Consider the following 13,188-nt stretch of genomic DNA (forward strand, 5'->3'; position numbering starts at 1 on the left):
GGACTAGAGTATATAAGGATTTTGGTATCCACAGTTACCAAGGGCCCAGTATATGGAATACAAATTCTGTAACATAGAATTTATCCTTCTGCTCTCCCTTCAGTACATATGTTGAAATTATATTGCCTATCTACTGACTGGCCCAGCACCCCAAATTGATTCTCCTTTCCCACCAATCCGATCCATACCATGTGCTTTTGATTTGCTGGTTCTAGATCTGGCATCTTTAGAGTTGGCACATCTTTCTCTAATTTTGGGGCTATTATCAGTTGGATCCCCCAAACCCCCATATCTTGCTTTGGGGCCCATGGCAGGTCAAAAGTTCCTGAGTCTCCTCTGGCCTTTCATCCAGCTCTTAGCCAACACAGCCTGTTCCTCATGTGTTTCCTCACCTGCTCAGCAGTTAAGCAGCAGATTCAGCAATGGTCCTCAGGCACACAAGACCCTCTCTTGGCTCATTGACAACTGGAAAATTCCACTCCAGGACAACAATCTCAGCCTCTCTCTGTTGGGGAAAGATTATGAAAGCCACCTTTTTCTTCTGTTCCTGGTTTTTTCACCACAAGATGAGCGTTGTACTCCAAGGCTGGGAAGCACCGCTGCACTGAAAACACACACCAGTCCAAGGTAAAATAACAAGCAGTTTATTGAAGAATATATAAAAAGCAATTCAGCAAAATAGTATCAGAAACCAAAGTCCAAAAATCAGAGGCAATCCATTAAAAAAAGTTACATAAATACCATCCAAAAACCATGAATACAAGAGCAGAATAACTGGTTGTTGTAGTTTTTTCGGGCTATATGGCCATGTTCTAGGAGCATTCTCTCCTGACGTTTTACCTGCATTTACGCAGGGGCGGCTCAACCCATTATGTAAAGTAAGCATTTGCAGTATAGTTGATTTTGCCCAGGGGCGCTCTTGGGATGCTCTTGGGGGAAACAGACTTTGACATATGCGAGTTGTAGTTACTGGGATGTATAGTTCACCTACAATCAAAGAGCATTCTGAACTCCACCAATGATGGAATTGAACCAAATATGGCACACGGAACTCCCACGACAAACAGAAAATATATATCAGTGATTGGTTGGGGGGGGGGGGCACCAAAATACTGCTTGCTTACCGTTGAAAATTACCTAGGACCGCCTCTGGATCTATGGCATGCTTGTCATAGATGCAGGCAAAACATCAGGAGAGAATGCTTCTAGAACATGGCCATATAGCCCAAAAACCTACAACAATCCAGTGATTCCATCCATGAAAGCCTTTGACAATACATAGAGCAGAATACATCTAAAACATGAAATTCAGGACAGTCCTCAACACTTGGAAACATGAAACAGGAACACACAGGATAACATGTACATGGTCCTAGAAAATCCCTTGACAGGAGTCCTGTCCTCAATCTCCAACGTTGCTTCCACTGACCAAAGATTCAATTAACCTAGCTAATATAGAGAGAAAAGCATGCCTTTTCCCTTGGGAAACTGATGCAGACTTCCTCACTAACAAGTGACTTGACCTTTGGATTTTTCCATGTGAATTTCTATGTTGACGAAACATAAATCTTCTATCTAATTGCTCATTAGTCACCTGGACTTTCACTATCATCCTCTTCTGTTGAAATGTGGCCTGCAGACTTGCAGACCTAGAATTCCCTGTGTCAACAGGTTCACTAACAGGTCCAGAATCCCCAGAAAGATCAGGTTCTATGATTCTAGGTGCAGGCACAATAAAAAACTGAACTATGAGAGTTATCCGGAAAGTAAGATTACAAGACTTTTTTAAAATACAAAGAATAAATACATTTTAATGAAATTACATAGATTGTCGCATAGGTATTACATTATTTTTCCACATAATCACCATTCAATTCAATACATTTTGTCATCTGTGGGACAGTTTTTGATATCTGTGTTATAGAAGTTTCCCTTCACCATTTTCAGCCAGTTTGTCACTTTGATTTTCACCTTGTCATCATCGGGAAAGTGTTTTCCACCCAGGTGTTCTTTTAATTTAGTGAACAAATGCTTGTCATGGGGTGTGAGATCAGGGCTGTGAGAGGGGTGGCTTAAAATATCCCAACCAAAGGAAGTCACTGGGTTGTTGTAGGTTTTTTCGGGCTATATGGCCATGGTCTAGAGGCATTCTCTCCTGATGTTTCACCTGCATCTATGGCAAGCATCCTCAGAGGTCCTCAGAGCATCCTCACCTCACTACCTCTGAGGATGCTTGCCATAGATGCAGGTGAAACATCAGGAGAGAATGCCTCTAGACCATGGCCATATAGCCCGAAAAAACCTACAACAACCCAGTGATTCCAGCCATGAAAGCCTTCGACAATACAAAGGAAGTCAATCACTCTTGTGTTGCATGAATGGTGTGCGGACACGCATTGTTATGAAGGAGACAGACTCCCACCATTGTAATAAGAAATTCAATGTGCAAATTTGATAAATGTGAATTAAATAATTATGTGTGGGAATGAATGGAAGAATGGAAGGATGCATGGTTGTATTTTGGAAACACCAGTATAATATTAATGCCTGTGATGACGAACTACCTGCTTGCTGCTTTGTGATTAAAACCTGTTAATGAGATCTGAAGAGTAAACTCTGATATGAATCGGGACAGTGATAACAGAAATGTTTGCAACATTCCTTATATTAAGAAGGAAGTCAACATAAGATCAACACCAATCAAGAAGATCAATATCTGGCCAGGAAACTGAGATGGAGCCAGGATGGAAGAAGTCTATCATTAATTTACAACTTTGGGACGACATCAACAGAATATTCCCATAAAAGACTCAGTCTAATAATGCTCAAAGTGTGACAGACAGAAACGCTGTTCACCCGCCATGCTCTGCTCCATGGGAAGGAGAGAGATGGTGTATTCAGTTAGTGGCAGATCTGCACGGGAGCAGTCTGGTCACTTTGGGGCTTCTTTCTCAAGGGAAGAGGAAGAAGTGTGCTTTTGGAGTCTTAGATTTTGTGCAGGGAGTCAGGTTCTGCTGTATGGAAAATAGAGATCTGGTCCTTGGCATTGTTCTTAGGGAAAGAAGTTTTAGCATTTCAGCGTTTTGAAGTTTTGGCGTTATGGAAGTTATGGAACTATGCGTTGGCAGGCTGCAGGAAAGCAGGGTCTGGCCTAAGAGGTGCTTCTCCAAGGAGGGAGAAAAGGATATGTACACACATTCATTCTCAGGCATCCTAATATTACCATATCCTATCTGCAATCCTATCCTTTTCCAGATAGAAGACCCTCTAGGGTGAATCTTTTATAAAGAGAAAACAAGTGAAATACTGCTCAAATCTTTTCATGTCTTTTGCACCTTCATAGCCCAGAGTATGATACAATGATGCTTTGGTTGAAATGCAATTGTTCAGCAGTTTTACCGGGCACACCTTCCATTCTCTGGAGCAACACCTGAGCAAGAGCTCTTCTCATAGTCAATTAAGCCTTGACCTATTTGATGCTTCCTTCTGCCACTTGTTGGGCAAGGCATCATGGCTCCTGTTGACATCCATTGGTTATCTCACCAGTGTTTCTCACGCAATGAAGCCATTTCCCAAGGTAGTCTTCCAGGCCTGGGGTTGCCCAAACCCTTCTGGGAGCAGATATAAAGGAGGTGGTCAGAGCTAGTGCTTCACTAATCCTTTGCAAACCATGAAGTCCTCAGGTGGCCTCATTGTCCTCCTTGCTCTCCTGGCTGTCTCTGCCTTGATTCCTGCTGCCTCTGGGAAAGGTGAGTGATACCTAGACAGAGATGCCCCTCTAAGGAACTCTGTTTCTCATTTCCGGATAGGCAAGGTATAACAATGCAGCGGGTAGTAGAGAAGATTTTAAATTACATTCTTATACGGGGAAATATATATAAAATAATCCCAATGCTGCTTCACCAAATTATAACAATGATGACACCTCCACTACAGACTAGCTCACCAATATATCGAGGGAGTATGGTTGCTGAACCAACTGTCTACTTAAAAGTTAGGAACTGGGGACCACTGGAACTGAGAGACTTAAAATGATTCTTCAAAAGATTTCCGCTGTCACCATATTACTAATAAACAGGCTAAGTTTATGTTGAGAGCTTGTTCTGCGAACACACACTGTGTCACTATAGTTTTCTTAGAGGCTGCTGAAAGCTGACTTGAATAATGCTTTGATCACAAAGGTATTCACACTGAGGCTGGTATAAGTTGATAAAAACAACAAGAACATTTATTGAACAGGCTTGAAATATTCAGGTACAAATGCTTAATGGTTTCAGTAAAATAGTGCCATAAAAAGCTTGTGGTTGCATTTGAGTAAAGATCTTTAAAACTTTCTGGGTTACAAGTCTTAGAAGTTTAAACATAGTTTCCATCTAAAATGGATGTTGTAGCTTCGCCAGGCCCACTCCCTTAAGCTATCAGGCAGCTAGCTAAGGTAAGGGATTCATTAACCAAGGCTCTCTAGATAAGACCTGGATTCACATACATGCATCCATTGGTCTGGCCTCCATTGTCCAACCCTTCAGATCTATTCAGATGTACAGATCTAACCAGTATGATAGAAATGATGGTTCATGGCGGTCTGGAGTGGCTGATCCAGGAGTGTTTAGAGCAGTGGTTCTCAACCTTTCTAACACCAGGACCCCTAAATATGGTTCCTCATGTTGTGGTGACCCCCAACCATGTTGTGGTGACCCCCAACCTCATCTGCCTCACGCACTCAGATAGCGAGAGTGTGAGGCAAGCAAGGCAGGTTTTGTGCGAGGCCAGGCCTCGTGCAGAGGATGCCTCGCCTGCCTTGCACCCTCATTGGAGGACTAGAGGCAGGTGAGGCAGGCTTTGCACAAGGCCAGGCCTCGCTTGAAGGAGCCCTTGCCTAGTCCACGCCCTTGGGGCGGGGCCAACAGAGGTGGCCTTGCGACCCCTCTGAAATGGCCAGATGACCCCCCTGGGGATTGCGACCCCCAGGTTGAGAACCTCTGGCTTAGAGGATCAGGTCAGGAGGTCCTATTAGCCATCATTACTGGTGCCTCCTGGACATCAGTAGTATCTGCCCTGGTTCCTTGCAAAGCAATCCCATTCCTTGATATCACAAGACTGATGGCTTTTGTCCATGGTTAGCAAGGGAAGGGGCAATGACAGAGACCAGCACCTGGATGCACATGGCGTCATGAGAAAGCAATGGCAGTTTGTTTACCTCATGCAATAAAGTCCTTGATAGAATAGAATAGCTTTAAATGCCTTGAAATGTGAAACCACGGTGTTCAACAAAGCCAAAGCTCTAGGATAAAAGCTGTCTCTCTTAGTCTGTTTGTCCTTGTCTTTGTCACCCTGTACCATCTGCCACATGACAATAATTCAAAAATTGATAGGTGTTTAGTTGTAATGCAGACCAAGCTAAAATGATGTGCCTTGCAAAGGTGAAACCCCTGGAGATGATCAGACCGACACAAGAGATCTTCTGGATAGAGAATTGGCAGAAGTGCACAAGCCTATCATGCCCATTCCGGAAATAATGGGGTTCTCTGGGCTTCTGGAAGTGCAAGAGCAGCCATGTGAGGTGTTTTACAGCTTTTGTGATTTTTCTCCCTTCTAGAAAAGCCTGGGAAATGTCCAGTTCCACCTCCAAACACAGGGTCCCCATTTGTAGTAAAGTGCAAGTCAGACCATGACTGCCCGGGGGCCAAGAAGTGCTGCAACTGGAATTGCATGATAGACTGCTTTGACCCCGTCTTTGGTGAGTCCATTTCTCTTGGGATGGAACCCCCCCCCCCCCCCCCAAGGTCTGTTCTTGTACCAACATTCAGCCCAGAAACACTCCTGACATGTAAACACCTTGGAGAGAGTGTGTGCAGTGTCCTGAACCCTGGGCTGCTAGGTTTCCCTTGCAAGCATCTGAACGTTTTTGCCATTGAACCATTCCCCTGGGATCATGTTGGGTGAAGGTGCCGGGGGCAAGTCGAGAAAAGTGGGGGAAACAGCCATGGATTTAGTGCCACTTCACACCTTCATGCTGTCATGCAGACATACCCTAGCAACAGTCTTGGACAGCAGTGGCTCCCAAAGTGACCCATTTAAGGTGGAATTGGGTGTAAAACAGGGATGTGTTATTGTCCCAACTCTATTCTCCATCTTCATCGCTATGACACTTCACCTTGTTGATGGGAAGCTTCCCACCGGAGTGGAAGTCATCTATTGGACAGATGGCAAGCTGTTTAACCTCAGCAGACTGAAAGCCAAAACCAAGGTCACAACAACATCTGTTATAGAACTCCAGTATGCTGATGACAATGTTGTCTGTGTGCATTCAGAAGAAGATCTACAAGCCACTCTAAACACCTTTGCAGAAGCATACACGAAGCTTGGCCTGTCACTGAACATCGAAAAAACCAAAGTGCTGTTCCAGCAGTCACCAGCCATCCCCTCCCCAATGCCAGAGATACAGCTTAATGGTGTCACATTAGAAAATGTTGTCCATTTCTGCTATCTTGGCAGCCACCTCTCCACCAAAGTCAATATCGACACCGAAATACAACACCGCCTGAGCTCTGCGAGTGCAGCATTTTCCCGAATGAAGCAGAGAGTGTTTGAGGACCGGGATATCCGTAGGGCTACCAAGGTGCTTGTCTATAAAGCTATTGTCCTCCCTACCCTGCTATATGCCTGCGAAACGTGGACTGTCTACAGATGTCACATGCAACTCCTGGAACGATTCCATCAGTGCTGCCATCAGTCAGGGGTGATTTGAATGCAATATTTTGCTTCTTGGCAGGGGGTTGGACTGGATGGCCCACGAGGTCTCCTCCAACTCTTTGATTCTATGATTCTATGATTCCATCTGAACATGAGGTAGAACTTCCTGACTGTGAGAGCCGTTCAACAGTGGAACTCACTGCCCCAGAGTGTGGTGGAGGCTCCTTCTTTGGAAGCTTTTAAGCAGAGGCTGGATGGCCATCTGTCAGGGGTGCTTTGAATGCAATATTCCTGCTTCTTGGCAGAATGGGGTTGGACTGGATGGCCCATGAGGTCTCTTCCAACTCTTTGATTCTATGATTCTATGATCTGCACAGCTCTAAGAATGACTGAATATTGGCTGAGATTCTGTGCTTCTCTATGTCTTTCCATTCTCCTTCCTCCTTTTGCCTCTGACTCTCTTTTTTTCAGAGCCTGAACTTGAAGGAGACCAGGATCAATGAAAAGCAGCCCATACTTCTGATCGGAATTCGTCTGGCCATCCATTCCTGCCCCAAGAAAGTCCAAATTCCCCACTGGTTGCATTGGGGCTCCAATTCTACTTTGATAATAAAATCATTAATCTCTTGCAACTCATGAGTCGCGCCCGTCTTTACCTGGGGAGAGGTGGTCTTCTTTTCCTGGTGAAAGGAGGGACAAAAGGCCACATGGTGGATGGATGACCTCTTGATTTGGGTAGCCATTCACACTCGTTACTCTGAGACCATCATCTGGAAAGAAATTCCTCACTGCTGTTACTGGAATGCCATGGAAAGCCTTCCTTCGAGACTGAGAAGACGTGTGTAATAAGATCAACGTACAGGCTGGGCAGAGGGGACAAGCAATCCCACCTCTGGTCACCAGTGTGAAGGGTTAACGTTCAGCTGGACACTACTTTAACAAAGATAACTGACTAAGATGAGGGGGAAAGACTCTCTTATCCCACCTCAGTAATATATTTATTAAGTGACCAACTTTGGTGTAGTTATTGACCGATGTATTTGGTAGATTCACCGCCACCACCTCACTTAATGTCTGAGGAAAACATAAGTGTGAATGTGAAATTGGTAAAGTTTGTTCAAGCCTTTGGTTCCTCTTCAACAACTGCTTCTTTTGCTGACTGGACTGAACTAGAGTTGTCTTTAGACTTGCTGAGATCTAATGTTTGTGACAGACCGAGGCAGACACCAGTTTAAAGATGAAATTAGAAACAGGTTTATTTAAACTTGATGAACAAATCAACTCTTCATAAGAGTGGTACAAAAGCGTAATGCGGTTACATGAGGCTCAGCTGGTTAGACAAGCAGTCTTTCTTTTAAGACTAAAACCTTTGTTTTCTGTGAGTTCCTTGCTTCACACTGTTCACTAACTCTGACATAGTGTGTCCCTGAGAACAGTCCACTGACTGCCTCACAGAGCAAAATAGGCTTTCCTTCACTCACCCTTTCTAAGTACAGTGAACCAGGAACCTTTGCCTTTCCTATGCTCTAACCCTCAAGGCTCACTTCAAAAGTTTTCCTTCCCTGTCTAAATTCTTCACAGCTCCCTCTTCCTAACTATCCTTCTACACTCTTCGATGTTTAAAGCTCTTCTTCTCAGCTTGTCAAAAGACACAGCCTTTTTTCCCTCTAAAAGCTAACTCCTCCCCTGACTGCTCTAGCCAATCAGGAGTCGGCTGACTCCTCCCTCTTGCCTCTTAGCCTTCCTGCCTATCTCTCAACATGTCAGCTACTGACTTTCCAGGCTTCGGCCTCCTGGCAAAAGGTTAGATTCATCACAACGTGTCTTGCCCAAGAGCATCCAGTGGGTTTCCATGGCTGAATGGGGATTGGAACCCTGGCCTCCAGAGTCCTAGTCCAACATTGCAAACACTACACCAGGCTGGCTCTCTCTCTGTACCTCAAAACAGTTATTGATGTATTTCTAATAAATAACTCAAAAACTATGAAGTTCAAAAAGATTAAACTTCGGGAAATTCATAAAACTGGATGTCTCTTTTAGAAAATATATCACTCTTGTGCAGTGTAGTAAAAGAAGGGAAGAGCATTTAAAATTAATTGAAAATTGCATATTCTGGCAAAAGATGCCATTTGGAGGCGTTGGAATGCAAAATACAAGGACAGAGTTCCTTTCAAGGGGGTCCTTGACCACTCTCAGTTTCACATTTCACCACAAAGAATACAAAAATGCTTTCCAATATTGCAAAATCATGACCACTGGACATGGAATCATGTTTTCTCTGAACTCTGTTTCCAGAACCCTAAAGATCATTGTTTTGATGCTCGTCAGAGGACCCTTGACTTCCACTTGAGAGAATAAGAAATCATACACTCCCCCCCCCCCCGAAAAAAAAAATGAATTGCGGTATATAAAATTATATGGAACTATCATGAACTGGCAGAGCCCAGCTAGTGTGCTAACCCAATTCCTGCTGCTTGCTTGGATATCCCTCTGTCTTTCTCATTTGCCCCGATGGCAATGTTCTCAGAAGAGTTTCCTACTTCCTTGACCATTATGGGGACACTTTGTCAAAAATATTGAAAACGTCATACCAACATTTTAAACAATTTCCAGGTTTTTCTGAATTTTCAGTCCACTGCTCAGCTGCTATTATAGGCAACAACAATAGCTCTTAAGTAGAATAATAGAATCATAGAGTTGGAAGAGACCTCACAGGCCATCTAGTCCAACCCCTTTTTGCAAAGAAGCAGGAGAAATGTCACAAGAAATTCAATGTGCAGATTTGATAAATGTGAATTTAATATGATGTGTGGGAATGAATGGAAGAATGTAAGGATGTATGATGGAGTTAATACTTTTGGTTTGTCTACACCAATCAAGATGTATGATGGAGTTAATACTTTTGGAAGCACCAGTAAAATATTAAGGCCTGCAATGATTAAACTACCTGCTTGCTGGACTGTAATTAAAAGTTGCTAATGAGAGCTAAAAAGTAAACTCTGATAAGAACTGTGGCAATGATTCTTTCAAGTTAAGGAAATGTTTGCAACATTCCTTATGTTAAGAAGGAAGTCAATACAAGCCTTGTGTTTGTCTACACCAATCAAGAAGAGTCAACATCTGGCCAAGAAACTGAAATGGAGCCAAGACAGAAGACATCTATCATTCATTTACAACTTTGGGACTACATCAGCAGAATATTCCTATAAAAGACTCAGTCTAATAATGCTCAAAGTGTGGCAGACCTGCAGAGACTGATTTATCTGCCTCTCCGGTCCATGGAAAGGACAGATATGGTGTATTCGGAGTGTCAGACATGCTATAGGAAAGCATGATTCTGGACACTTTGGGGCTTCTTTCTCAAGGGAAGAGGAAGAAGTGCACTTTTGGAGTCATAGATTTTGTCCAGGTAGTCAGATTCTGCTGTAAGAAAAACAGAGATCTGGTTCTTGGCATTGTTCTTAGGGAAAGAAGTTTTGGCATTTCAGCGTCTTGAAGTTATGGAACTATGCATTGGCAGGCTGCAGGGAAGCAGGGTCTGACCTAAGAGGTGCTTCTCCAAGGAGGGAGAAAAGGATATGGTAACATTTGAATGCCTGAGGATCAGGGGCGGCTCATCCATTACGCAAAGTAAGCGGTCGCAGTACACTTTTTTTTTGCCAGGGGCGCAGAGGCGCCTCTGTAAATGCCCCTCGACCGCTACTTGAGGAGCGCCCCCTCGGCTCACAACAGCCCTAGCAGTCCGGGGGGAGCCTCGGCAACCCATTATGCAAAATAAGCATTTGCAGTATAGTTTATTTTGCCCAGTTGATTTTGAGGCACTCTTGGGGGAAAATAGACCTCGACATATGCGAGTTATAGTTACTGGGATGTATAGTTCACCTACAATCAAAGAGCATTCTGAACTCCACCAATGATGGAATTGAACCAAATATGGCACACAGAACTCCCACGAAGAACAGAAAATATATCTCAGTGATTGGTTGGGGGGGGGGTGTGCCAAAATACTGTTTGCTTACCATTAAAAATTACCTAGGGCTGCCTCTGCTGAGGATGAATGTGTGTATATGGGTGTGAATGTTGAGTGAAAATGTAATTCTCCTTTGTTTGTTTGTTAGCCATGTAATTGTAAATCCAATGTAGTTGCATATAATCTGTATGACTGTATATCTAAATGTTTTTCTGTAATCTGATCTACCCTCTCACATTGGAAATTGCAATAAAAAGAACCTAAGCTTTGAAGTTATTAAAAAGTTATTCATGACAAATTGGTGTCAGAAGTGGGATATTCTTTTCCAGTGTGGGAAAGTTATTCATAACAGAAACATAGTAAAACAAACAATTAAAATAAATGGGTTCTGCATCCAAAGATTTCAACAGCCATAGCTTGAAAGAATAACTCCTCCTCGACTCCAAAAATACATCCAAAAGGCTCACCTTGGTTTTTGCTAAACATTATGTTGATGTTTAAACATACTGTGCTGTAGCCTTCAACCATTTCAGGTATCCCCAAATTCCCTCCAGCATTTGTTTGGGTTGTTCTTCATTTTAGAACAGGGATGCCATTTTATTAGGCCCTTGCATACAATAGGAATTGGGCATTCATGGTTTGGGTACACACAAATATCTTGGAACCAAATTCCTGGTGGCTACCAAAGACCCACAGGATTTAATACAATTTATGTAATAAAGAATTGCCTTTCTGCTGTTCCTCAAATGCAAATGTTAAAATCATATTGCCTTTCTGCTTTCCCACCTACTGGGCCAAGTCCAAAACTCCATTCCCTTTCCTCACAAATCTGGACCATCCCAAATTCTGTTGGTGGCCTGCTTCTAGAGATGGTATCTCTAGTGTGTTGATGCCTCCTCTTCTTCCAAGGCCTCAACATCTTGCTTCGGGGCCGATGGCATGTCCAAAAGTCCTGCATCTTCTTTGGCCTTTCATCCAGATCTTAGCCAATGAAGACCATTCCCCAGGTATCCCCTCACCTGCTCAGCAGCTGGGCAGTGCATTCGGCAATGAATCATAGAATCATAGAACCAAAGAGCTGGAAGAGCCCTCCTGGGCCATCCAGTCCACCCCCATTCTGCCAAGAAGCAGGAATATTGCATTCAAATCACCCCTGACAGATGGCCATCCAGCCTTTGTTTAAAAGCTTCCAAAGAAGGAGCCTCCACCACACTCCGGGGCAGAGAGTTCCACTGCTGAACGGCTCTCACAGTCAGGAAGTTCTTCCTCATGTTCAGATGGAATCTCCTCTCTTGTAGTTTGAAGCCATTGTTCCATTGCGTCCTAGTCTCCAGGGAAGCAGAAAACAAGCTTGCTCCCTCCTCCTCCCTGTGACTTCCTCTCACATATTTATACATGGCTATCATATCCCCTCTCAGCCTTCTCTTCTTCAGGCTAAACATGCCCAACTCCTTAAGCCGCTCCTCATAGGGCTTGTTCTCCAGACCCTTGCTCATTTTAGTCGCCCTCCTCTGGACACATTCCAGCTTGTCAATATCTCTCTTGAATTGTGGTGCCCAGAATTGGACACAATATTCCAGGTGTGGTCTAACCAAAGCAGAATAGAGGGTAGCATTACTTCTTTAGATCTAGACACTATGTTCCTCTTGATGCAGGCCAAAATCCCATTGGCTTTTTTTTGCCACCACATCACATTGTTGGCTCATGTTTAACTTGTTGTCCATGAGGACTCCAAGATCTTTTTCACACGTACTGCTCTCGAGCCAGGCGTTGTCCCCCATTCTGTATCTTTGCATTTCGTTTTTCCTGCCAAAGTGGAGTATCTTGCATTTGTCACTGTTGAACTTCATTTTGTTAATTTTGGCCCTTCATTTCTCTAATCTGTGAAGATCGTTTTGAATCCTGCTCCTGTCCTCTGCAGTATTGGCTATCCCTCCCAATTTGGTGTCGTCTGCAAACTTGATGATCCTGCCTTCTAGTCCTTCATCTAAGTCATTAATAAAGATGTTGAACAATGGCCCTCAGACACATAAGATCTGGTCTTGGCTCATCAACAACTGTAATCTTCCACTCTGGAACAATAATCTTAGCATTGCTCTTTTGGGGTAAGATGACAAAGGCCACCTTTTCCTTCTGTTCCTGGTGCCCCATCGCCCCACTGGAGCTTGGCTTTCTCCTTCACTAATCCTCCCTTTCATCACCCAACTCTTTCCTTATCAAGATAAGCATTACTGTCTTGGGTGAAGTTCCACGTGTTTTACACCTTTGTAATCCTCCCATTCTCTGGAGCAACACCTTTGCAAGAGCTCTTCCCGCCATCAAAGAAGCCTTGGCCCATTTGATGCTTCCTTGTGTCACTCATTGGGCAAGGCACCATGGCTCTTGTTGACATCCATTGATTACCTCATCAGTGTCTCCTGAGGCTATTTCCCAAGACAGGCTCTATGCTTTGTTTCCACCTCAGCTTCCAGGGAGGTGCTGCCCAGTGTTTTCTGGAAGGAGGTGTAAAAGAGGTGGAGAGGCTT

General features: G+C 43.8%; 1 protein-coding gene across 1 annotated transcript; it reads left to right on the forward strand.

Moving 5' to 3' along the window:
* Window positions 1–3,640: 3,640 nt before the first annotated feature.
* Window positions 3,641–7,325, forward strand: LOC137096845 (omwaprin-c-like). The gene is made up of 3 exons (XM_067467072.1): window positions 3,641–3,749; window positions 5,597–5,737; window positions 7,167–7,325. The coding sequence occupies exons 1-3, from the start codon at window positions 3,671–3,673 to the stop codon at window positions 7,169–7,171; spliced, it is 225 nt and encodes a 74-aa protein (XP_067323173.1). The 5' UTR covers window positions 3,641–3,670; the 3' UTR covers window positions 7,172–7,325.
* The last annotated feature ends 5,863 nt before the right edge of the window (window positions 7,326–13,188 follow it).

This window comes from Anolis sagrei, chromosome 4, assembly GCF_037176765.1.
Source record: "Anolis sagrei isolate rAnoSag1 chromosome 4, rAnoSag1.mat, whole genome shotgun sequence".
NCBI classification, from domain to species: domain Eukaryota; kingdom Metazoa; phylum Chordata; class Lepidosauria; order Squamata; family Dactyloidae; genus Anolis; species Anolis sagrei.